The sequence below is a fragment of the Neopelma chrysocephalum genome, unplaced genomic scaffold (genome assembly GCF_003984885.1).
Source record: "Neopelma chrysocephalum unplaced genomic scaffold, ASM398488v2 Primary Assembly neopelma1_75, whole genome shotgun sequence".
Taxonomy (NCBI): domain Eukaryota; kingdom Metazoa; phylum Chordata; class Aves; order Passeriformes; family Pipridae; genus Neopelma; species Neopelma chrysocephalum.
This window is the reverse complement of record NW_020897736.1, coordinates 4,250,663-4,277,125: the sequence shown is the minus strand read 5'-3', so window position 1 is coordinate 4,277,125 and position 26,463 is coordinate 4,250,663. Positions and strand designations below refer to the sequence as shown.

The following is a 26,463-nucleotide window of genomic DNA, read 5'->3' as shown; positions in this document are numbered from 1 at the left end:
AAAAAAACCCCAAACAATTGTGATTCTTGTTTGAGAAAGCTGCAGGGTACTGTTCACTGAAATTCTTTCACAGCAACTTGAAATTTCAAGCTGATGAACATTTTCCACCCCCATAACATTCAGTTATGGAAATCAAAATAAATCTTTTTTCAGGTGAATGTAGTTTCCATGTAGGTTTAAAAACCCAAGAGAAGGGGAAATGGGAAAAATTCCTCTTGAGTATAAAAAAGAAAACCCCCCCAAATGTTATTTTTCTTTTCGATTGGCTTTCAGACATTGATGAATGTTTACAGAATGGTCGTATCTGTAATAATGGACGATGCATAAATACAGATGGCAGTTTTCACTGTGTGTGCAATGCTGGCTTCCAAGTGGCAGTTGATGGGAAAAACTGTGAAGGTAAGACTTTTCTGAAGTTATTCCATATCAGTAATTACAGTTGCAAGAGGTTATTCATGTCAACGAAAAAGAAAAGGACCTCTGGTGGGGGGAAGGGAAGGAACAAGGAATCAGATTTCTAAATACCTTTTGCTGTATCTGGGAGGGCAAGTGAAATGTCTTTTGCAGCCAGTTCTGGAGCCTTGGCTTGGCAATCCTCAACGGGATGTCTGTCCAGCAGGAGAAATAGCACATACCACTATCACAAAATGCAGTTTCTTTGATGGGAGTGGTACATTTTAAAACACAGCACAAGTCACATGCTGCCTGATTTTACTGCGTGTTTTACAGCGTGCTTTATGGGATCTTACTGGGTGACTAGCAATGTGTTTTATGTAGATGCAGTCTGGTCTGACCTATAAAAACTGTTTTAAGAAAAATTTGTAAACATAATTGATGTGTTCCTACCTCCCAGACCTTTAAGAAAGGGGGAAAAAAGAAGAATGTTCTTTATCATGCTTCCCAAGGTCCTTGGGAGGGTTCCCAATGATCTATTCATACGTTAAAAGAATTTCAAGCACTGTTCTTAGAAACATTTTTGGCAGAATATTATCTCAGTGATTCAGCTCAAAGACTTAATGCCAAAATTCTTGGTTGGGATAGATACACGATTTTTTTTTAAATCATAAATTATTTTTGTCTGACTTAGCCTGTAAGTAAAAAGAAAACACACCATGTCTAGAAGTGTAATTTCTGTCCAAGACAGCTGCAATATTAAGGAAAATAGCACGATTCTGAATATATTGTAATGTCATTATGATCCAGTGATTTTATGTGCTAGTAGTGATTCTGTTAATCCTTGGTAGAGACAGACATTTTAAGACTCTGTTTTTCCTGACTCTTTTTTAGATACAGTTTAGCACTATAAGCTGCTTTTTAAATATGTTATAATGGAAGTACATTGACTAAATATATTTGGAAATGAGTCTATTTGGGAAAAAAAACCCCTTATGCTGATTTCTTCCTTTCCCACCAAATACCATGTGCTAATAGTAATAAGAACCAGGACATCGGCAGTCTGGTAAAACAGTTTTAATTCCATTGCATGTGCTGCCAGAATGTCTGTTGCATCCACTTATGAAACAGTTTCATCTCTGGCATTGTAATGCATCAAGTTTTGTTCTTAGGAATACATGTACACACACACTAATCAGAAAAGACCATGGCATTGTGCCATACCTTAATGTAACTGCGTGTATTCCTTCAGATGAAACTGGTGAATAGTGCTGATTTTTTGAGATGTAACATCCAAAACTGATTTCATTTGTGCCAGGACAAAGTAAAGGCTAAGAGGATATAAAAGCTTACTCAAATCAAGCACAGAATTCTCTGTACTTGCCTATTTTTTTTCTTTCCCATTGTGTGAGTAACTGTGCAGGGTTCAGAATAGCAGTGTCTGAGACCTCCACCTTTTCCTATTTGAATCCTTCATGCTACCCCATTAGGTCAGAGGGATAATATAATGCTATTATGAAGCTATAATTAGTAAGTATCCTCCTGTGTGACCTGTTATGCTAAATCTGAGGAAGGGGCAGGTTTTATTTTAAATGGAAGTTGAGGATGACAGTGCCCACAGAATGCCTGCTCGAGTACAGTGCTGGGAATTCTCCCACATCATAAATCTTAGACTCATCCAATGGAGGCTACAAAAGTTTTCACTCCAAACCCAAATGTTCACTCCTCCCCTTCCAGGTCTTCTTAGTAACATAAAATTGTGTTTACCATTTCAAACAGGAGGCTGCTTCTAACCTAGCTTCTATTTAGATTAAGATTGCAAACCCTCTTCAATTACATCCTTTCTCACTTTTTGATGGCTTTTACCAACTGGCAGTTAAACTGTCCAGTTTCTCATCTGGTTTTCGTTCTCTTTGCTCTTTTTGGATGTTAACGATTCATTATGAAAAATGGAGTCACTGCTTTGACACATCCTCTAGGACAGTGCAGTATGTCCCATCATATGTTTCTCATTATCATATACCTCTGACAACTAAGAAAGAAATTAAGGTTTATCTTTTCAATATAACTAATAAGAGTTCTTTTGCTTCAACATTGTGAGTGTTATGTCTATCATGTACATTTTCAGATATGGATGAATGCAGCATAAGGAACATTTGCCTCAATGGGATGTGCATCAATGAAGATGGCAGTTTTAAATGCATTTGTAAACCAGGGTTCCAGTTGGCATCTGATGGACGCTATTGCACAGGTGAGCACAATAAATTATGGGCTCCCAAAGCTTGTGAGTCATATCTCTCTGGGTAGCTTCAAGAATCACGTTATTTCCTTACAGTGATCCTTGGGAACAAGAGGTACTGGGCAGGGTTCTCATCAGATGATTCTCATCTAGAATGATTTGTCATTGTGCAGACAGTACTCAGTCTTCTCCACAGTGTTGAGCAACCACCCAAACCAGCCAGTGGGAAATATCCTTTAATCAAGGACTGTGTGATCTGACCTAGTTAAACTCCATTTTTTTAGCCTATGAGGTCTTCTGCAGTTTGGTTCCAGTATATCTCATATTTTATGTTTGGCCTTTTAAAGTTTTCTGCCTTTGGCCACCCAAGCATCCTGGCTCATTGCCTCCTTTGGGCTTTTCTCCCATTCCTTACTGTGTGTTCCTAGTCAATACTCCAAGGAGTGGCCAGCACTCTGTGTGACCAAGGTGCAGACATGAGCACCACAGCAAAATTGTCCTTGCCATTTGCTGCAGTAGCTCAGCAATACCCCCTGTGGGAGACACTCCTGGTTACTGGTTGTGTCACTGGAGTTTCCGTTCAGTCCCATCAGAAACTGCACATTTTGTGTGTGTAAGTCTTCATGTTTCAGTAAATTTATAGGCACAAAGCAGAAGTCAAAATAAGGAATAAACAAGTGGTGGGCCAAGTTGCTTATAGTTTTTCTTTTGAAAAATTAAAAAGCTTTTAACTCTTGGAATCAAGGCAGAAAAAGTGCTTGATTACACTTCAGCAAATTTTAAAAAATGCCACATTGCAGCATCTTGTTGTGGACCAATAACAAAAATAAATGTTTGAATAAGTAATTCAGTTTTGAGAGTTAGTAACATGAAAGATGAATTAATTTGATCCTTTTGCTTATTGAACACTGTACCAGACCTACTACAGGCTGCCTTGTGTTAGCAGGGATGTGACTCATGGATGCAAACTCAGCCCAGCCCAAATGCTTGTCTTGATTTTTGCCTTGAGTATCTTTTGGTATTTTTTGTATTATTTCTTTGTGGGTTTTGTTTGGTTGGTTTTGGTTTTTTGTTTTGTTTTGTTTTTGTTTTTTTTTGTTACATCCGTCTGTGCACTGAAATGCCACCCAAGAAGATGGTATCTACCAGGCTGCTTAAAACATGATGATACTCAACTTTACAGCCTCTCTTATGTGCCTCCTGGCTAAACAGCAGTATGGATACAGTCAAAAAGGGGTTTCTGGCCCTAGAGAAATCTTACTTCTGTGCATCAAAGGAGGAATATTTGAAAAGTATCCAAAATTGCAGGGAACTCAACTGATTCCTACTGAAACTTGGAACAGACCTTATAGTAAAATGAAGGATTTCTCCTACTGCTTTTCAACACCTACTGTAAGCCTTGTTCTTTATGAATGAGCATGCAAACATCCATTACGTGTTAAAATTACTGTTGGGTCAAAATCAAACCAGATTTTGAGACCTGGACACACAAATTACACTTTTTACCCACTTCGTATTTGTCTCCTTTCTTCCACTTGCCCAAAGTATCATGAAACAATTCCCAGGTCTTCAGTGGCTAGAGGAGCACAGCTCTCTCCAGTCATGTTACTAAAAGTTTAAAAGTTTGATCCTTAATAATGTCTTTTCCTGTATATTTGGATGTTTGTCCTTATTGAGTCCTTTCCGTACATGCCAAATGTATGGAGTAAACACCTCGTGTCCCACAGAACTGGTAATCTCTGAAACACTGTTCACACTGCCTTAGCCCAGTTTGTTTATGAAGTACATGCATTAAATTTTACACAAGTTTAAACTCTAAGCTCATGCTTGCACATGCAGTGAGTGCTTGTGCACGTTGGGAATGTGTGTATGCACAAACTGACAGTTCTGCAGCAAATTGGCTTCCTGCCTGAGCAATTCTGATAGGGAGTTGAACATGTGTTTTTGCCAAACTCTTTAGGGGATCAACAGAGGAATATGAGTGCAGCTCATTGCTTCTGTAACCATCTCATTTGATGCACTCTAGGCTAAATTTTCAACTACTAAGAAGGGCTTCTAACCCAAAGATGGGGGTAATGTAATTGGCAGTTCCATAAAATTGGAATTTAAGTATAAGTACAGGGCAAATGCTTGGCTGTCTGGTAAAAAAATTCCACTTAGACTTTCTGAAATAACATGCCAAAAAAGAATGTTACACCATAGTCTTGTGTATTCCCTGAAATACAAAACATGCTAAACTTATTCACCATTAGCTTTTTTTGGTGGTGATTTGCTGATGATTTTTCAGAAACACTTAAATGGAGCAGGCAGAGGTTTGAAGCATTATTCCTTTTATTGTTTCATCTTGAGATTAAAAATTCCTCAAACTGAAAGCTTCTGCAAAGCAACTGAAAATGGTAGTTTGGTAGTTTAGTAGTCTGAGTAAATTTTTCCTGGTTAAAATTGGACTTATTGTATTCAGCTAGCACTAATAACCAAGCTAAGCAGAAAAGGCAAAAACTCATTGAACATGAAGGACAAATCCATTAGTTGGTTTTCCAGAACCAAGCTGAGTATATTTTAAGTTGTCCAAGTAGTGACTTTTACCACAAAAGACAGCAGAGCCTTCTCCAGGTTAGAAATTTAGACTTTATGCCTATGTGTGAAGTTGATTTACTGTGTGGAATCTCAGCCCTGGTAAAAGCAGAGGCTTTTCACCCCGTCTTTACTGAAACCAGGTTTTCAGCTGATCTGCACCATCCTGAGTGACCCACTTTATCTTTCTGAAAAACATCTACAATAGTATTTCCAACACATTTATAAATCAGTGCAAAAGACTAAGGATTGCACATCTCACCCTTCACTAGCTTACAGAGTCTTTTTTAAAAATGTACTGCAGGAAACAGAAGAAAATTAGTTTTGCCTTTCTGTTTCTATAAATGACCTTAAAAAAGGAAAGTTAATTTCTTTTCCCACTTTTAGGGGAATCTGTCTGTCTCAGGAGTTCAGTGTTGTCTAACAAAATAACTGTCTACACTGTTAAATAGTATGGGCACATTTTGAATCCCAACTTTGTTTTTACCTAAACTGAGTAAAGACTAAATTTAAAGTGGGAAAAGCAATTAAGATTTGTCTGAAACAGAACAAAAGATTGCAAGATGAAGTAGAAATGCATTGAGCCCATGTACTTAAATATAGCTTTTATTTTAAAATGCAGTTTGAAAAAGGAATCTTGGATCATACAAGCCAAGTTTTATGCCAAACAACACAAACTAAGTAAAACACAGAGGTGTTTCACTCTCAATTTGCCCTTTTAAGGTCAGAAAAAAGGAAATTGTCACACACACTGTCTCTTGTATATATTATGGAGAGTTGTTATGAAGTGATTATTTTATAAAGGTTATACATACTTCCAAACAATATTTTAAACACTCCTTTTCTTAATCACTTCTAAAATGATGACTTGCTCTCTGCACCTAGAGAATGATCTTACTATTAACAGGATACACAACCTATGTCATTTTTTACTAATTTAACATCTCTTTGTAATAGTTTAATATTATAAGGCTTCATTCTTGTATTTCCTTGCTCTGGGCCTTATTGTTCAATGTACCATTGTTGGGCAAAGATGGCAGCTTGTGCTGGGCAATTGCTCAGGGCTCAAGTCATTAACAAATTCCTTTCAAGGCTGGAGTGCAGTCTGTTCATTGAGAGTTTATAAAATGGGCTGTAATGAGCATCTGATAGGAAAACCCAATTGTCATGCAGATCCACCAGAGGGACACTACTGTGGGCAGGGTCTGACTGTGGAGATTCAGATGTGCTTCCAAAAACTGAACCCGCAGCAGGAGGAAGGGAAATTCTTTAGTGGCCCTGTGAAGGCACCTTGTGGGGAGTGAAAGGTTCAATTTGCTATTTTGGGTGATTTCTTACAGCATGAACTGTTAATATGGAAAGGGAATGTCCTGTTATATACTACATAAGTCCTTTGTGTTAGCAGTCACAGTTTCTTCCTTCCTCCAATTATGATTTTGCCTGAATGATCCTTGAATCGGAACATGTACCTCTTGGGAACAACTTAGGAAAATGTAGCCCCTTTTCACTTTCCAAGGGAAGCAAAATTGTTTTGTTCTGTTTATTTCTCCTGAATTTTGCACTTTCTTATTCTCTTTCACGGAATGAATTAATTATTATTCCTAACAAAACCTTTACTTGAACTAGTTTCCATTTACACTTGATATTTTTTTAGGATACATTGAAAATAAGCTGCACAAATGCAAGTTTCAGCCAGGCACTGGCACTGGTTAACTATGTAATTTAATTTCTAATAAAGCTCATTCTGTTCTCCAACAGACATCAATGAGTGTGAGACAGATGGAATATGCATGAACGGGCGCTGTGTGAACACTGATGGCTCTTTCAGATGTGAATGTTTCCCTGGCCTTGCAGTGGGACTGGATGGACGTGTCTGTGTTGGTAAGACAAGCTTAATGTGTGGGGAGTCACAGTTAACCAATGTTAAGACATTAATGCCAGACTGATGGACACATCAAGTTTGAATGTAGAATGGACCATATTTTTATGGATTGGTGGGTAGTAGTTATGGTGGATACTAATAGCTCTGAAGTATTTACTGTAATAGCCTGTTTTGCTCTTGTTTTCATTTCCTTTGCATTTAAAGTGAAAAAAATGTGTGATTCCGGTCACAACGTCAGGTAGACTATACAGCATAGAGGTGACTAGTTTTGTAACAGTTTTGAGTAGATGAAAGTTTGCCCTGTTTCTGTCAATGTAAAACTTTTCATTTGTCACTAAGCTTAAAGATTTAATTACTCTTTCACCTCTTTTTAACATGGGAGGTACCCAATTTTCTGTCTGTTTCTGCACAAGCTCAGTGTTTGATTTTAAAATACTTGAGAGCCATTTATGGGCCAGTTTTTAAAAACTGAGAAAAGTCACCCCTAGACCCGAAGACATAAACATTTGAAATCTTATGTACTGGGACAGCACTACTGACTTTCCCTTGTTTTTTTTTCCTTTTTTTTTTTTTAAAGCAAAGAAAGAGCAGAGACTTGTCCATTTTCCCCATGGCTTCTCACTAGTTCATGGTTAAGAAGTGATTGTTCACTTAGTAATTCACTAGTGCATTAAATGCAGTAACTAGTTGTATGTCTGAATTCTTGGGGGCATGAGGAAGAAGAATTTCCTGTGCAGAGTAGAGGAAGGGGAGAGGTGGGTGAAAAGCATGGGGAAACAGTGAAAGATATTTTGTTTTGACAGCTCTTTTACAGTGTTTATGACACCCGAGCTACATTTAATACTTGTTATAATTTATGACTGTAGTTGGCTATGGCAGGATTAAGAGAGATTTCTTTCCTCAGACACACATATGCGGAGCACATGCTACGGTGGCTACAAGAGAGGACAATGTGTGAGACCATTAACGGGAGCAGTTACAAAGTCAGAGTGTTGCTGTGCCAGCACTGACTATGCCTTTGGAGAGCCCTGCCAGCCCTGCCCAGCACAAAATTCAGGTATGGCATATTCACTGGTAATTTTCTAATTGAAGCTTTCAGTCAATGAACTGTTTTTAGAAAGGTAAAATGCAGTTTTATAGTAATAAATCAGGAGAGTTACGTTGTTGTAGAATGTTACGCATTTTGAGCCATCCTCTGTTTTGTGTGTTGTAAGAGTAGAGAAGCTGATTTTTTAAAGCAATAGTAAAGTATGATATCTGGTTCCAGAGTTGTTACACACATGAAAATAAACAGTACATTTTCAAAAAGCGAACTCTGTTTTGGTAGGTGTAGATAACGAAAAACATAATTTTGAAAAATTGTGATTCAGATCTTCATGTACACCTGCCAGTGAGATGTTTGCTGCCTGAATCCTACATCCTTCAAGAGATCTGAAATCATTTATTCAGTAACCAGTCTGTGGACAGTTATGCACAAACAAATGTCCAGTTAAGTTGGTTTTGAATACTTGAGTCTGTCACTGAAATCCTCACCAAGTGAAGCTGGCTGGAACATGACTTCTCTCTGGCAAGGAAGCAATCCTAATCATTCTGATGGGCGGGATCTGCTCTTAGGAAAGCACTTCTTCCAATAAGACTCTGCTGACACAGTCCTTGCCATGAAGCCAGTAAACAGTGACCTTGGTTTTGTGGAGGTGACTGACTGCAGGGAGCTAGTTTGAAGCCCAAATTTGTTAAGTGTTTCTTTTCACTCAGCAAATTTGTTGTTGCATATAAACAAAATAAGCCATTTGATATGTAGTTGAAAAGCGTGTCATACTAACAAGGTATCTGCTTGGTAGGCTAAAATAATTTTAGATTTATCTTTTAAATCTTTTTTTTTAACTGATAGCTTTATGGAAAGCATTAGGGAGACAAAACCAGTTGGAACAAATTAGGCTGATTGAGCTGCTGTGAGCTCCTCAGCAGGAACTTGCTGACGACCATTTTATAACTTGGTGTGTTGTTTAGAACAGCAAAACACCAAGGAAATGTTAGAAAAATAGGAAGGACCCTTTCCAGCAGCCTGTGAGGATGTCAGTGGGCCCTATTGTACAGTAGAGTTGAAATCTTTTACAAATGTTGGACTGTCTATCATTGACTTCTGTTTTGTATTTTATTTCCTTTTGCGGAACATTTACATAAGTGGAAGCTATTTTTCCTGTGTTTTTTTCCTCACCTCTTCAATTATTAAAAAAATGCCATCTCATGTAGGGTGAAGTGTAACATTTCTCTGGGCTTTGAGTGGGGGAGGGAAGGAGAAGATTTCTTAGAGAGGACCATTTTATCAGAGAGACTGAAAAAAATTCCTGAAAGGAAGACATTTTGCCCTCTGTGCTCCTCAGAAACTCTTTGCAAAAGTTTCTGCTGTTTGAGACTGAAAGTTTTGCTGATGCATGTTCAGAGCAGGTCTGCTTTCCCATACAGTGACAGTGATTATTGATTTAGGTAAGGGTACACATTAATCTGCTGGTTATCTTAATATTGGGAGATGTGTTGCATGTGATTTCCCTCAAAGAGAAGACAGCTAATTCCATAAATATTTTTAATATTTATTAATTTTAGCAGTGTAGGTATTTAGGCTGTTATGAAAGTGAAAATATATTGGACAATGTTGACCTATATGGCAACAATTAATGCTGAGCTGGCTGACAGTTCATTCTGTTAATTGTTCTGAACTCAAAAGAAGAACTTGAACTCAGCAGTAGTTGAGACATTTGAGATGCTTTGATACATATTACTTTTGTTAAGGATAAGAGATAGGAGATAGTTGATCTGTTATGAACTCCTGAAGAGACTCCTGCTAAATGGAGTTAAATATGGTCTAGATTTATAGGAAAAAAAATTGTTTCCTGGTCACTTTGAATATGCACCTTGAGTAAGGACTTGGACATATGAGTTCTGGAGAATCTTGCTGTGAATATGTCATGGTTCATTTGTGTGGGAGGGCCACCATGAAGTTTATGTCTATTCCTAAATGCCATGGTTCATCATGTGAAGTTTTTACTCATCCATCTTCACAAACAGATGCAGACCCTGAATCTGCTAAAATGTTTTACAGGTTCAGAACACTGTGGGGTTGTTAATGTTTTTGGAAGAGTTGCAAAGCATGTTATTTCATTCGAATAATTAATTGTCATATTGTAAATGGTGATGTTGAAAGCAATGAGCTAAGAAAGAATATTCCAGTAAGTATTTTAATATTTTTTCCAGCTGAATATCAGGCTCTGTGCAGCAGTGGAACTGGCATGACTGCAGGAGGAAATGGTAAGATCACCTAATGTAATTCAAACTATAGCAGTTCTACCTAAAAGAGTTACTTTGATATCCTTAATTTGTTAGCCCTGCTGGTGGGGGTGATGACAGGAGAGAATGGGAGAAAGGCTTAGTCAGATAGCTGTTTACAAGACATTAGAATGCTTTAGGGTGAAATGAATGGAGCATGCCATTTCACCACTGTGTCTTCTCTAGTTTACATCATGGAATGTATGTGAGTGCTGTTAGAAAAGAATGACAAACTTGTGAGAAGTGTTATTACCTACATGGCTTTGAAATCAAGTATGTAAATAATATTTGCATATTTCAAGCGAAATCATCCTGAAGAATAAAGCCATGTTGAACACTGAGTTTCCTCATTTTTTGTCTTTCAAAATAGGCCAGACTCACAGAATTTGGCTAAATACAGAGAAAGAGGAAGTGATTACAATAAAAGTTTTGTAGTCATAGAATTGTGAAACTGCAAACTCTTAAGTCAGCCAATGTCAGTTGTAGATTTGCTGGCAGTAGACAGGGAAAAGCACTCAGAAAAGAGGGATATTAATGCTTTGGGAAGTGATGCCATCCAGAAATGCTATGAACCAAGAAATGGGGGGGTATTAGTACATGGGCCTCTCTAAATCTAATCTCTGATCCCCAGTTTAATATCCCAGTTCTTATCTACAGTTGGAAGTCTCTTAAATGACTGTGGGCTAGAAATGGTCTTAAATCAGGGCGAAAGGGATGCTTCTTTCTTTTGAGTGTGAACATTTAAGTGGAATTTCCTATTCAGAACTACACGATCATAAAATATGGAGCAGCCAATGTTAGTGATATTGAAAATGTCTTTTTCTAGTTTGGAGAATTAACCCCCACAACCCCTCAACAACTGGCTCAGATGTTCATTATTTTTTCCCTTTATTTAGATATTAATGAGTGCTTATTGGATCCTGATCTCTGTCCAAATGGAAGGTGTGAGAATCTGCATGGAACGTACAAATGTTTTTGTGACCCTGGATATGAAGTAGATTCAACTGGGAAAAACTGCATTGGTATGAAATATCCCATTTTTCACTTTGAAGTTTGATGCTTGTTTTTATCCTCTTTCACTTTTTTTTCCCCAGTGTTTCAGCAGATCCACTAACTGCTCTTCTGGTATTTCTGGATATTTCTTCAGAAATCCTGTTCTAATTTCAGAGCTTTGCAATGCTCCACTGTGGGGCTGTAAGGGACTGTTTCTGTCATTGACTCAAATCACTGGCAACCAGGCAATAAATACCCTGTTCAGTTAAGTCCACTGGACATGCACTCATGTTGTGCCAGTGTTTCTCAAAATCAAAAGAAGCAAGATCCTGCAATTGCAGTGCACCATAGGGAAGATCTAGGATCCCCAGTGTGCTAGGTTGCCTCCAAGAGCAGGGGATTTAAGTAAAACTCCTACTGATCATAGGAAGATAAGCATCCAATATGCCACAGAAGGCTTACATGGTTTATCCCAACTCTACCTTTGGGGAAAATTCCTTTCAACTTTCAGACAGGGCATTGGTTTAACTGTGTTAGGTGTACTGGCCAGACACAGGAAAGCTTATTGTCATTGGAAGCACCAGCAGAATCTGATGGCGTGGTGTCTCTGGCTAGGGCTGGTTTCCTATGTTGTACAAGTGAAAAATATCTAAAGCCAAATTTTTTTATCAGAAAGGTTGAAATAAGTCTTTTGCACTCCTTAGAAGTGACTAGTGGAAGCACTGTGGCATGGGATAAAAAGAATTCAAATATGCAACACACCAGTCTCTTCTCACACTATTTGGGATGTAAAAAACCACCATCAGATGCCTGCAGACTCCTATTAGAAATTTAAATTCTGGCAATTCTCTTGTTCCATTACATGGTCCCATCAAAAGCCCATAACTTACAATCCTTTAGATTCCTTTCTTCCACTCCTGCATTGTTCCAGACCTCCTTTGCATGACTGATTAGAAATTTTTTATGATTTCCTGTTAAAATTTATTTGTGACCATTTTATTACCAGCTGATGTTGTACTAATATTATTCTTTGACTTAGCACCATGTCAGCGCTTCTCCCCAAAGTATTTATAAAGAATCATTGTATCCTTTTCTCAAACTCTTTTGGCTAAGCTATCCAAATCCACACTTCCAGTCTTTTCATAAAAGCAGAGGCTGCAGTCTTCTCTTGAACACAACTGATCTGACCAGTGTACAATGTTCTGATGAAGTCTGACCAGTGGCTTGTATAGTTGTGCCAGAAATTCTCCATTGCCCTTAGGAATATCCTGCCTAAACTGATGCTAGAGTGCATTAGTCTTCTCTCAAATACATGTTACACTCTGGGATCAAAGTCAGCCTCTAATTGGGAGTTACATCCAGAGTTTTCTCACTAGCCTTCAACTGATGAGTTCTGGTTTCTAGCATGTTATTGTTACTGGTCCCTAATTGCAAAGTTTTGAACGTTGGTGATTATATTTTATCTTATTTTTCTCATTCATGTTGTCAGGATTAATTTAGCCTTGCCTGATTCTCTGTATTGGTAATAACTTCCAGCTTAGTTTTGTCCACAGTTTTTGATTCCATTCATTTTTTATTTCTGCATTACAATGAGTATTTTATAGGACCAGTCCCAAGACTGATCCCTGAAAGGCATTTCTAACATCCTCTCTTCATCATGATTACTCTCTTTTTTAATATATCCTACTGTAATCTCTCCTTTCCAGCTCTGGAACCACCTTAAAATTCTTAAATTCCTTCCTGTTATCTCCAGCTGACATAATAATTTTATTTGGGTTCTGTATTCTCTACTTAAACCTAAATAGCTTAGGTCATCTGTGTTATCCAGTCTAAACTATCCACTATCTTTGCAAAAAAAAATAAAAAAGGGTTGATATATCTTAGATAAAAATCACACCATAATTCATCCCATTTTCCCATTTGCTTCTTTGGCTTTAATTATCCATGTCCCATTTCAGTGTCTGCCTGTAGCTGATGGCATCCCTTCTCTTTTCCCCATCCGTCTGTGAGTTTTCCAGATGCTCCCCAGCCCACCCTGTTGTAGCCTACATCCATGCTCTATCACAGCTGTTTCCCATTCTTCCATAATGTTCCACCTGGCCCTCTCTCAATTTTTCTGAACTCCTGTGAAGCTTCCCACATGGTCTGTTTTACTCTGCAAGTCTCCCTTCTTTTCCTAGCACTTTTGCTGTTCCCAGCTGCTGCACTGACCCTCTGAGGCTTCCCAACTTCTCTCAACACGTTCTGAGGCCTCTCTGACTTAGCCAATTGTTCCTGTCTGCTCTTGGGGTCTCTCTTGGTTTTCACCTGCCATTCATGGCTCATTGCCACCTTCTTGCAACTTCTCTGTGATAACCACAGTTCTTCCAAAGATTTCCTAAGGGTACTTGAAATGTAGCACTAGCATTTCTATTTAAATTTTTCACCTCTGAAGCAAGTGTATACTTACATTAGCCTTTTTAACCATAACATCTAAGATGGTTCAAAGCCAATTTGGAAAAAATGGTGTTTTAAAGACCAGTATGATCAGCAAACTTTTCCAAACCAGTCCTCTCCTTACTTCTTTCATGACTGCGGGGGCTGCAGTGCAGGGACTCAGAATCTCCCAATGTTAGTCCACAATAGAGGAAGAAAGTGTGATTCCCAGCTTTATTTTGAACTGTGGTGTGACTGTCACATATTTTGAATATGTGAGGAAAGAAAGTACAGGCTCTTGTCCAAACCTGTTGTCTACTAAAAGAATCATTTAGTATTCATATTCCACACACCCCACACCCCCCTGCCCTGTTTGTTTCCTCTGAAATGTGGCTGTCGGGAGGGAAATTCTGTCCTGACTTCTGTTTTAGGAATTTCTTAAAAAGTTCTTTGTTTTCATTGTAGACATTGATGAATGTGCACTGAACATGCTGCTTTGTGACAATGGGCAATGCAGAAACACCCCAGGAAGTTTCACCTGCACCTGTCCAAAAGGATTTGTATACACTCCTGATCTAAAGACATGTGAAGGTAATTGGTAACACTCCATTTCATCCTGGTTTTATTCATTTGGATTGTTCTCAGCTTGTGCCAGAAACACTTTGAACCTTGATGAGGATATAGTGTGTAAAACTGAAAAAACCCACTATAAATAAATTCTATGGGGAAGTAGGAGAATGAGGAGCAACAATGCCAAAATGAAACCGTTAGATAACTTCACGGAATTGCCTGTACTATGTCTGTGCTAATTTACTCCTTATTTGCTACTACCAGTGAGCCCACGCTGTGCCAAGGGTGAGAAAAATTTGAGAAGAATCAAACTCTACAAATCTGTTGTGTGAAGAAGAGAGCCAAGCAGCTCCTCATTTGAACCCACAGACAGGATGTGTGTCAGATCATTGTAACAGCACAGTCCATCACCACAAAGCTGGATATCACTAAAAAATTATATACTTCTTCCAAGTTCAATGTTTTAATGTTCTAACGTGTTAGCGTGTCTTTAGGACATGTGCATTGTTAGTCTATTGTGAAGAGTTCCATAATGGAAAAGTGGAGTATCAGGAAGACTGGTTATGAGGAAAGCTTCTTCCCTTTTTCCCTAAACTGCAAAGAGCCTTATGTATTTTTTGTTAATTATTTCTGGCACTAATGGCAGTTTATTTCTCTTTTAGATATTGATGAGTGTGAATCCAACCCCTGCGTTAATGGAGTGTGCAAAAACACACCAGGCTCTTTTGCTTGTGAATGTTCTCCTGAAAGTACTTTGGATCCAACCAGAACCATCTGTATAGGTATTTATTCTTCTGAAAATTGTATGTTTGCTGGTTAAAAATGTCCAGTGACATGTGAACATGGTACACCAAGTTAGAATATACTTTAAAATAACTTGTTTAGATAAATTTAGTGGAAAACACTACGGAGACAATGTTAAGAAAGGGTTTGTTTTCACCATTACTATGGGTGCACTTGGGAGTGTGGTGTGCTTCCTTTTCAAATTTGAAAGAGGTGAACATTTTTTGTAACTAACACAGAAATACTAAGACTGCTTCTCCAGGTCTGTGCTCACCTACTTAGTTTCTCCTGTAAGAGGGGTGAACATGTTCTCATTAGGGTCTGGTCTCTGGAAAGACCAATTTTCTATTTGAGATGGAGCATAAAAAGTTATGCGTAGTCCAGACTAGTTCAGGAGCATCCACAGACAATGCTGTGACTCAGATACTTGGTGGACTCATAATTTCTTCCCTTGCCTGTTCTGGAGGGGACAGTAATTTATAGCTCTTGTCTAGTCAGTGAGGAAAACTGTGGAACTACAGCTGTCTGATCCTTAGCTATCTCCTGGCACTCCCTGTATGGGAATATCAGATATCCAGACTGGGGGATCTAATAGATTAATGGAAGATCTACCAAGGTTTCATATCTACTCTGTTCTTCTGCATGTGCCTCTAATCTGAGTCATAATAAATACAATGACTCAAATCTTGAATGGTATTGACATAGTCCCTGTTAAGGACAAAAAGCATAAACTAGGATTTACAAGAGCTCTGTGCTGGGATGATTTCAGGCTGTAGTCCAGCATAGAGAAGGATAAATTAAGTGATTTTAAAATACATTTAGGTCTGATGTGGTAAATTATAATGAAAGGATTATTCTTTTTCTTGGTTAAATTCACATGTGTTTATAAATATAGTTATGGATAATGCTGAAAGTCTGCGTGACAATACATTGGTTTTTTTCCAAACAGAAACTGTTAAGGGTACCTGTTGGCAGAACATAGTGAATGGAAGGTGTGAAATAAATATCAATGGAGCAACTCTGAAGTCCCAGTGCTGTTCCTCACTAGGTGCTGCTTGGGGAAGCCCATGTACACCATGTGAACGAGGTAACGCTCTTCATTTTCCTCAGGAACTCAGGACTTTTCTTCTTCTGAGGCTGGTCCAGGTTATTATCATAGAAGTTGGGCACAGCCTAGACAAATAACTTTACTTGTTCTGTTATCAAGCACCTTATTCAGTCTGAAAAAGAGAAGTTTTAATATTTGAGAGGTAGTGTGTAGCTATAGGAGGTTCTAACTCTGCATTTTACAGTAAATATTTTACAAGATTAAACACTGAAGGGAAGGGACCACACCTACAGTCTGTAACTTGCAGCATTACTTTAGCATGGTTTGTCATAATTAGTGATCTAGAATTCCTAATGATGTAGCAATAGATGCATTTTCCCCAGAGTTCCCAAGAAAATGTTCACAACAAATGGATCTTTGGTGTGGTAAGGGAGGGAGGAGAGGGAGTAGCCCTTGTTATACTCTGTAGATTAACTGATGACCTACAGAATCATACAGTTGATCAAGAAATGGGTTGAGGTCGCTTCATATTCATTTGATAATTTGACTGAACAATGGGATGGGCTGGGAACCCAGGGATGAGCTGATGAATGCAGAAATGTGTGTGGGTTGTTATTTCTGTATCCTGAAAGCTGCTAGTTTGCTCAAAACTTTGGTTAAATTCATTCTGTGTATCTTAACAGAATTCATCCTCATTCATCCATGGTAAATAGGGCTGTAATGTGCTGTGATCAAGTGAAATGAATTAATTGGTTTGAATGAAGCAGGAATCATAACCACTTTTGGGTTAGTCAGCTGAGACACATGGGAAGCAAAAGATGATAATGGCTGACACTCTGTATAGTTTATGTAGTTGCCCCATCTTATCTCTTTATTATTTCAGAAAGTACTGGGATACTGTCTAAGCACTCAGACTTCTCATAGCAATAAACTAGATAATGTTTCACATGGTCAGTTTTGCACAATAAGTTAATGGCCAGTTTTGGACTGTAATGTTCTGAAAGTTCTCTTTTGTTTGTTTTACAGACCCAATATGTCAAAAGGGATATTCGAGAATAAGAGGAACATTGTGTGAAGGTATTTATTGTTGCCCTAACATAAATCAGAGCTTGAATGAAAAAACGCCAGTGTTTTGATTTAAGTGGTTAATTTAGCATAGAGGAACACTATGCCAAATTCTTACCTCGTGTGGTTCAATTGACTTCATTAGAGTTATGTCAGGGATGAATTTGGTTTCAGTTTGTTTAACATTCCTACATACTCACAGTTTATCTCAAAGTACACACTTGCAAATATAATGTCTACCAGTATAAGGAAATAGTTCTCTCTCTTCAAATCCTGCTAACCGAGTAACCTGTTTGGGCAAAGTATGCATCTTATATATACTATAAAACATGGCATTAATAATACAGTGACATGAGAAGCCATTACTATGCTTTAGAAAAAGAATGTTTAAAGGCTATATTTCACATTGAAGTTTTTTTGGTTAAAGAAAAAGTTAAAGATTTTTTATATGTGTAGCTCTTTGCTTGGTGTGAGATGACTCTATACTGTTCTGTAAGAATTGAAGGTCCCACCCTATTTCATTTTCTTTTGAATTGATTTGAACCCCTGGAAAAGTACTGCATATTTACATAATATGCAGAAGCACAGAGAGTCTCAAACTGCTGTGGGTCATCCTGACTGACAACATCTGACATGACACTGCAGTTAAAATATTTTTTAAAAATTACTCCCATATGTAGCTTCCATAAAGAAACATTGTTTTTTTTCCTTAACAAAAAAATAAAAAAACAGAGGAACACCCTCACACATACTCTTTGCTTTCCAAATGATGACTGAATATCTTGGCACGTCTGTGCTGCAGACCCACTGTACATAACTTATCTGACCTCAGCAACACTTTCTGGAGTGTGTAAGTGAAAGAAAAGAAAAAAAAAAGTGGCCCCACCTATCTCTCTTCACAAGGAAAGTCTTAGAACATTTTCAACACTGCTGGGATGGAAAGTTTTCCAAGATGTAGACATAACTGTTTTCAGCATTTCCTTTACCAGCACTTTGGATTACATCTATTACATGCTTTAGTCTTTCTGATTTCAATGGGACCTGGATAGCCCCAGGTTTTTCAGAGTAGTTTCCCTTGCTTGTAACATTACTGAAGCCTTATTTGGTTTTCAACCAATGTAAGCGTTTTTCAAGACAGAGAAAGGTCTCTAGGAAATTTACTGGCAAGTGAGAGACAGGACAAGGGAGTAAGTTTAGTTCCCAAAAGGTGATACTCAGTTCTCCCATATACAGCCCGTGTAAAATGAGTAATAGACCTTGTGCAAGGAAATAAGCAAACTAAATTGGCAACATTCCTCTCGTTTACGGGTGAACCCTGGAGTTGTCAGCTGCAATATTGCTCACAGGCCGTGAACAGTGTTGCAGTGGTTTCTAGTAATCCACTGGCTTTACTTTGTACCTTCCAGTCAATTTATAATATCTATCCAAGGGCAAAAGGCACTGATTTCCCCCTGTCCATATTTATCCTCCGTCCTGCTCCATGTGATTTGAGAGCTGCAGAGTCTGTTTGCACCAGGAGTTTTGTCTGGGGGCCTAGCCAGCCCAACCTACCCACTTCTTGATTACTCTGTACATGAGTGTTCATGCACAGATTGTCAGTCATTCTTTTCTCATTTCTTGTTCTTGTCCTCTCCTGTCTTAAAAATTGTCATGCTTCGTCTTGGGCCATATTTAATGTTGGAGGCTTTTTCCTAAAGGCAGTTGAGAAGCATATGCTTTTCACAAAGGACATAGATGGGATGACCCCACACTTAAATTAGTAAACATTTGTTTATGCTCAGGCCAAGCTAATGCATTTAATCAAATCATCCTTACCCAAAAGTGCTAAATTTGCCTCTGAAATATAGAAATACAGTCTTAATGAAGTTAAACTCTCTGTGCAGTCATAAGGAGGTTCTTTTAATATATAAAGTTGCTAATTGCTGACAAGGTCATAGGGCCAGATTTCAAATGGTGTTGTAGTTTCCAGACATGCAGAGGTGCGCCTGATAAGACAGAAAAATGAAAAATAAATAAAAATACAGAAAACTTTAAAAAATCTTTAAAAATACAACATAATTTAATCTAATTGAAATAATAACTAATGTATTATGCACTTACCTTTGTCTTTCTTTGCCCATTTGCTTCAAAAATCTGGCCCACAGTGAGTATGAAAAAGGATATAATTTTTAAACACCCCTCCCTTTTCTGTTACTTTTGAATTTGATTTCAGTATGTGTAGAAATGGCAAATAGCCACATGCATTATTTCTGATCATCAGCAGTTTTCTGTAATTATTGGTTCTGGCTGACTTGCGTAGGAAATGGTAAATTTTTGAATTTTGTCAGACCATGTAAACTGCTTTGGTTTTGTATTTTATCTTAAAAAACATTAGCATGTCAATATTTTTTTCTATTCTGTTCATGTTTAGCATGCTAGTGATTACACTTTTTCTTTTTGGCAATAGATGTAAATGAATGCGAGGTGTTTCCTGGAGTTTGTACAAATGGGCAGTGTGTCAACACTTTGGGATCATTTGTTTGCCAGTGCCCCAATGGAATGACTTTAGATGCTTCTGGACGGACTTGTCTTGGTAGGTATTAATTCCATGTACAGGTCTGCTAGGGAAGAGCAAATCTATGTGGTGAGTGATGATTGCACTGCGTGTTTTCTTACAAGTAAAGAAAATTATCTTTCCCCATTTTTCAAATGGAATTAGTCAGGGACATGAACTTAGTTCAACTGGGATAGGAACAGATTCCAATGGTGATAGCTAAAGCCCATCACTATCTGCTAGCTGGTGAACAGCATTGATTTAGTTCCAGATTGTTCATCTGACAAATCCCTACAGATTATCTGTACTCTTAGCACTCTTCATCTGCAACCCCTCTGAAACCAAGGCTGGAAGAGTGAGGGACACACCATTGTGGGCTGGGACTTGGGTGTGTGAGGAGGGATGTGATGTTCCTCACCACGCTGTACACCTTAATGGAGGATGCACCAGAATATCCAAGTTTTGTGTGCTGTCCACCCAAAGCACACTTGTCCACTTATGACAGTAAATGGCCAAGATTTCTCTTGGAACAAGGCAAAGCTTGTAGTAATTAAAAGGCCTTATGTAAGTACAATAAGCTGGAATGCTTAAAATCCTTTTCTAATTTACTTCAAGTATTGAGCACTGTCTTTCAGACTGGTGCTTTAAACATTCTTCAACTCTTAATTTCTGAATTTAGCATTAATATTTTGCTGCCAGGAATTCTGCAGTGAGCTTAGTACACTCCTCTGCATCCAGAAAAACGTGGAGCAAACTACCCTGTGGAGGGATTCTGGAAAAAAATTCCTCTGCAGTGAACTAAATTTTCTCTTTCTTTCTCAACATGTTGTTCAATTGCCCAACAGACATTCGCTTGGAGAGCTGCTACCTGCAGCACGAGGACGAGCAGTGCAGTGCCCAGATCCCAGGCCGGCACCGGATGGATGCCTGCTGCTGCTCCGTGGGGGCGGCCTGGGGCTACGAGTGTGAGGAGTGTCCTCTGAAGGGATCTCCTGAGTTCGAAGCTCTTTGTCCGAGGGGCCCTGGGTTCTCCACGAAGATAGAGATAAGTGGGAAACCTTTCTCCAAAGGTACGTGGTCTGTTTGCTGTTAATTGCCAGCAAACCCTGCTGGCTTTCCCTTTTACTGTTCCCTCAGACAGCTCCTCTGGGTGTGAAAATTTCAGTGATAGTCAGGTACTTCATGCACCCTAAGGCACTTTTGAAAATCTGATTAGATTTCATGGAAATTAAGGCCAGAATAAACCACAAGAGAATTTAATACCATTTAATACCAATAATTAAATGCAGAATATAATACTGCAGCCTCAAAACACAGAATCTGTGTCTCTACTAGAGAGGTTAAATTGTGCCTGACTTTGCCTCCTGGCATCATAGTACAAGAACTGAAACAAACTGGGCAGTCAGCTTTGGATGTATTGAAAGAGCAATCCTTACCTATGAAGGGTGCAATAACTTTCATTCTACTGTGGAGCAAGCAAGGAATGGTGAATAATTTTGGGAATTTCTTGTGAAGCTACTTGGGGAAGTAGAGGAAATAGTTTCCAGGGTGATAGCTCAAATCAGGAGAGCTTGATTTACTGTAAACCAACTCATGACAACAAGTTATGACACTTGTTGGTAAACTTCCAGCATTACATGGGAATCACACAGTGACACCCTTGTATCCTGTGCTGAAAGCGTCTTTCCAGGGTTACCACGGGGGTTAAGCTGGACAGTGTCAGAACCACAAACGGATGTGAACATGTTTATAAAGAACGCCAGTTACCCAAAAACTAAACATTATGAAGCCTGAAAAGAGGGAAAAATATATATGAATGACAATTGCTGTTGTTAGTTTCAGCCTTGGTTTTATAAACAGTTACTGAGCCATTAATTATCCATAAAGAAAAGTGACATGTGCTTTTATTTAGGCTCATTATGTTTTCCGTGACTCATGGAAGTCACATTTTTTTTCTCAGAAATCATAAGACAGAGAGTTCTTTGGAAACTTCCTTTGCCCTCATCTTCTATCCACTGAAGTCTCACTTAGCTGCAGATCAGATCCTGCAGACAAAGAGGAGACTAATACCATTTTATGGCAGCAAGTGTCCTTGGCAATTCCGGTGTGGAGTGTCTACACTGTTGGTTGGGGGGAAGTCGGTATCAGTTTATGTAGTGTGGTCTAATTTTCCCAAAAGGAGGGGTCACTGTCATGAGAAGAGATGAGCTCTGATGACAGCATTGCTCTTTTGTGCACTGTTTTTGTATGAAGTGATAACATCATATGTCCATACTATTTCATTTTCAGACATCAATGAATGTAAAATGTTCCCCAGCCTTTGTACCCATGGAAAATGCAGAAATACCATTGGCAGTTTTAAGTGTAGATGTGACAGTGGATTTGCCCTGGATTCTGAAGAGAGGAACTGCACAGGTAAACTGCATGGGTATCTCTCTCATAACTTTGAATTGAGAAGGAAAAACTGAACTCCTTTGAAAATCCCATGGATGTGTTTTGTGTTACAGATATCGATGAATGCCGCATCTCTCCTGATCTTTGTGGCCAAGGCATTTGCGTCAATACTCCTGGAGACTTTGAGTGTGAATGTTTTGAAGGCTATGAAAGTGGATTTATGATGATGAAAAACTGCATGGGTATGTTTCTTATAGACCTTAGATGTGCAATAGTATGCTATGTACAGATATGCTATGCATGGTTTATTTTGGGGGTTTTTTTTAAGGTTTGATTATGCCTGGATTTAAGTCTCTCTTATTTTGTGAGTCTTATTAAAGCTAACTTTAAATGCGAATTTGCTACTTTGGCAAGTTGCCAAAGCATATATAAGCAAGGGACAGGATTTTAGGATGCTAAATTTATTCCCACGGTCCATTTTGCTAAGTGGGACACCACCCTGATCTTTGCAGTTAGAGTAGATTGAAATTTAGAAGAAGCCTTTTGGAATTAATTTTATTTTATTTTTTCAACTGCACTGTGGGGTAGGGGGTGACTGACTATAGGAAAGGCTTCAGAGTGGATCAAGGCAGATGATGCTGTGATGGGTCCCAGGCTGTGGTGAGGGATGGGCTGAAGCTGTGGCAGTGCTGGCCCTGCAGTGATGCACCTCCCCTTCTCCCCACAGACATCGACGAGTGCCAGCGCAACCCCCTCCTCTGCCGAGGCGGCACCTGCATCAACACAGAGGGAAGTTTTCGGTGCGATTGTCCTCCAGGCCATCAGATATCACCAAATATCTCTGCATGTGTAGGTGAGATGTGCAGGCAAAATCGATACTGTGTGCAGCATTTTATACCACTCTTGTGCTGTGCATTTACAGTGTTTGCTTTAGTACCATCTTCCTGCAGCCCTGAAAGGTGTTCCTCTTTTTCTTTTGCAACAGACATTAATGAGTGTGACCTGAGCACCAACCTGTGTCGAAATGGCCGTTGTGTCAACCTGATTGGAAAGTACCAGTGCGCTTGCAACCCTGGGTATCAGTCCACACCTGACAAGTTATACTGTATTGGTAAGGACAAAATCTACATGGGAAGATAAAACACACAGAATTGTTTCACTTTAGTAGTTACATAAAGACCTTATGAACTGTTATTCAAAAATTCTATTAGAGTCTGTCAGAATAGTATGCAAAACCCCCAAAATGTGCACATCCATTATTGGGGCAGTGCTAGAGTTAGCTGTGTAGGAGATTATTTTCTCTAGTAATTCAATCATGATGCATAAAATTGCATACTATTTTTAATGGCCTCAAACTTCAGACTTTGATCATTAAGAGGGAATAACTTGTTAGATTAGTTCTATACTTTATTAAAAATTATTATTACAAATCATCATTCCTGACAGACCACAAAGTAGAATCATGTGGTTCAGTTACATATGTACATTTTTCCGTGCCATGGAAATACGTGAAAAATCCATTGGCTTTAATTCTGCCTAGTAATTTTTTGCCTTGATCCTTACAAAAACTTTATTGCTCTAATGATACTATGGTAACCCAGCAGTGGTATTTCTATATGTAGAAAGAGAATGATTTGTATATGCAGTCAGATATCATCCCTAGTTTGCATCGCATCCCTCCCAGTGTCTATATTTGCAAACACTTGAAAGTTCAAGTAATGTGCAAATGCCAGGTGTAGATTCTGGACTGATGCTGTTCTGGAAAGCTGACTCAAAGTGTGTTCTTGAAGTAAAAGGTATTGTGGGTTTTAACTGTAATTTTCTCCTTTTCAGATATCGATGAGTGCAGTATAATGAACGGTGGCTGTGAGAACTTCTGTACTAACTCAGAGGGCAGCTATGAATGTAGCTGTAAACAAGGCTTTGCCCTCATGCCAGACCACAGGACATGCACTGGTAAGGGAGATTTTGGGAACTTTTCTGCTGGGAGGGTTTATTTCAGTAGTTTAAAAATGGACCTTCTTTTTAAGATTAAAGGCATTGTAACAAATACATTATTAAAAAAAGAAAATACATGGAAAGTGAAGTTCTTTTTCTAAAGTAAACATCTCAAAAGTATCAGAGTTGGACAACTGCAGACTGAATTGCTTTGAAGGGAATTAATTCTTCATCACTTCAGAAAGTTGATTTTGAATTTCATAACAAAAAGCTGTAGTTTTTTCAGTAGGAGATAAATTTTCTCCCTTAAGGTATTATTTTAGATCAAAATCCAAAATAGTCGAAGACCATGAAAAAAATTATCATGAACAGAAGCTGAAATGCTGTGTATGTGTATTGTATGGTTATATTGGAGAGAGAACAGACAGAAAAGCTAGAAAAGAAGCTGATTGCCCTGTTCTGTGGTTGTGTGGTATCTGCTCTTAAGCAAACAAGAAAATTCCTATTTTTAATTCTTTGTTTAGTCAAATGAAAGTATCCTGCATTACTTCAGAACTGACTGACTTGCAGAGAAGCTGAAATGTGAATAGTATGAATCTTTTTTAGGGAACAGCTCTTTTGCACTCTTAACAGGGCTGGTGAGAAAATTTTCAGAGCTCTCTTATGGCCGGGCTTTCTCCTTTGGGAGCCTGGGAGTCATAATCCCAGGAAGTGAATTGGACTTGGTGATTTCCACATAGGTTACTGGAAAGATGAATCTACCCTACTTTTCTTTTATTTCTTGCTTCACAGCACTGGCCCGCTGAGGCATGGGAATATTTGCCAGCTGTTTGCCAATTCCATCCAAGAGTTCTTGAAGAGCATGAGAATTATAACAGGGTTAATCCCTTGGAATAGAATTGCCTTTATAGTTGAACAAATAGAGAGTTTTCTATACTGAATTAATAGAGAGAGCTCACATTTAGAATTTGTAAATATTTATAGGCCTCAGACCAGGGTCTCAATTACCCTGAGGTCACTCACTACCATTCCAGAAGATAAAAGAGCCTTTAAGCAGAGTAAAATGTAGTTTCCCCACACATTGTAGCTTGCACTGTCAGAAAGATGTCAAGTAGCCAACCTTCAGCAAGCATCAGAATTCAACTAGGAAAAGGGAAGATTTGATTGAGCCTGAAATTAATTATTTCAAAACTTAATATATTTAGATTAGAAGTAGTTTGCTTTAGCTCAAGTTTCTAGAAAAGGCAAGCTTTGGTGTTTGGGGCACTTTTTCGGTGCAAAAATAAAACTAGTTGATCAAAATTGTGCATCAGCCAAAATCTGAACCCAAGTGACAGGATTAGAGTGACATGAGACAGAAGGGAGGAGGGGAGCTGAGGTCTCTGAGCCACTTTTCTCTTTTCGTCTTCTTGGCTTGACTGGGGACTAAATGACCCAAGTATACACTTGGACAGTCTTAGGGATCTCAAGTCTGCTGGCTAGAAGCAGTTCTGTGCTTTAACACATCTCTGAATTCAAAACCAGAGCAGATAATTTAGAGCACCTTCCTTCATATTGAACTGAAAACTGTAATAGAAAACTACTATCTTTCCCTTCTCAAAGTTAAAACAAAAGGAAGCTGTGGGGAGGAGATGGATTCTCCATGGTTTTGTCCACACAGTAACTTGACCATAAACATGTCCATAGAAGTTTGTAGTAAGATCTTATCTTAGCTGTGAGTTTTTACATATTTATATCCAGCCTCGACTCTGAAAAATAGAATTTCATTCAGAGGTCAGCCAGTAATAGCTATTAGCTATTAATTTTCATAGTCTCCTCTAATAAAGACTTGAGTGCAATAGCCACACATAAAAAATTTTGAATATCAGAAATACCAGACACCTTTGAATGTCAAGACAAATGTAAGAAAACATCCAGTGATGTGAGGGGTCATCTTCACTTCCCTTTTAGTATCTAAAATGCCGCTGCCTTCTCTTGAAAAGATGTTTTTTACATATGTAAACGTCTGGTGAATATTCAAAATCTGCATGCTGAAATTTTGCCTCTGCCCAAAGGCACCCCACTGAGTGAAAAATAAGAATAAAAATATTTGTGACATTTTCTTCTCATCTATGTTAGATGTCTGTGCTTGGTGCAAGATATGGCAGGACTGTGACCTGCGTATGTGAAACACCTATTTTACATTTTCAGTTTTCTCTCTGTGTGAACATGTCTTTTATCTTTAACATCACACGATGCTGGAAGCCATCACAGAATATATTTCTTGATAATTGAGCTGGTAAGAATGCTGTGCAGTTCAGTAGTAGGTCAGG

At 38.5% G+C, this 26,463-nt stretch overlaps 1 protein-coding gene across 3 annotated transcripts in view; it reads left to right on the top strand.

Moving 5' to 3' along the window:
• FBN1 (fibrillin 1) overlaps positions 1–26,463 on the top strand; it is a 147,916-nt gene that overhangs the window by 74,246 nt on the left and 47,207 nt on the right. For all 3 annotated transcript variants that reach the window (XR_003535056.1, XM_027688753.1, XM_027688754.1), the window contains exons 13-29: positions 274–399; positions 2,522–2,644; positions 6,965–7,087; positions 7,993–8,145; positions 10,341–10,394; positions 11,309–11,434; positions 14,286–14,411; positions 15,053–15,172; positions 16,123–16,260; positions 17,248–17,298; positions 19,733–19,858; positions 20,665–20,889; positions 22,109–22,234; positions 22,327–22,455; positions 22,941–23,066; positions 23,199–23,324; positions 24,047–24,169. Coding sequence is in view for 2 of the 3 variants with exons in the window: in XM_027688753.1 (XP_027544554.1) it covers positions 274–399; positions 2,522–2,644; positions 6,965–7,087; positions 7,993–8,145; positions 10,341–10,394; positions 11,309–11,434; positions 14,286–14,411; positions 15,053–15,172; positions 16,123–16,260; positions 17,248–17,298; positions 19,733–19,858; positions 20,665–20,889; positions 22,109–22,234; positions 22,327–22,455; positions 22,941–23,066; positions 23,199–23,324; positions 24,047–24,169 (2,121 nt within the window). In the remaining variant the exon portion in view is untranslated. The remainder of the gene's footprint in view (positions 1–273; positions 400–2,521; positions 2,645–6,964; positions 7,088–7,992; positions 8,146–10,340; positions 10,395–11,308; positions 11,435–14,285; positions 14,412–15,052; positions 15,173–16,122; positions 16,261–17,247; positions 17,299–19,732; positions 19,859–20,664; positions 20,890–22,108; positions 22,235–22,326; positions 22,456–22,940; positions 23,067–23,198; positions 23,325–24,046; positions 24,170–26,463) is intronic.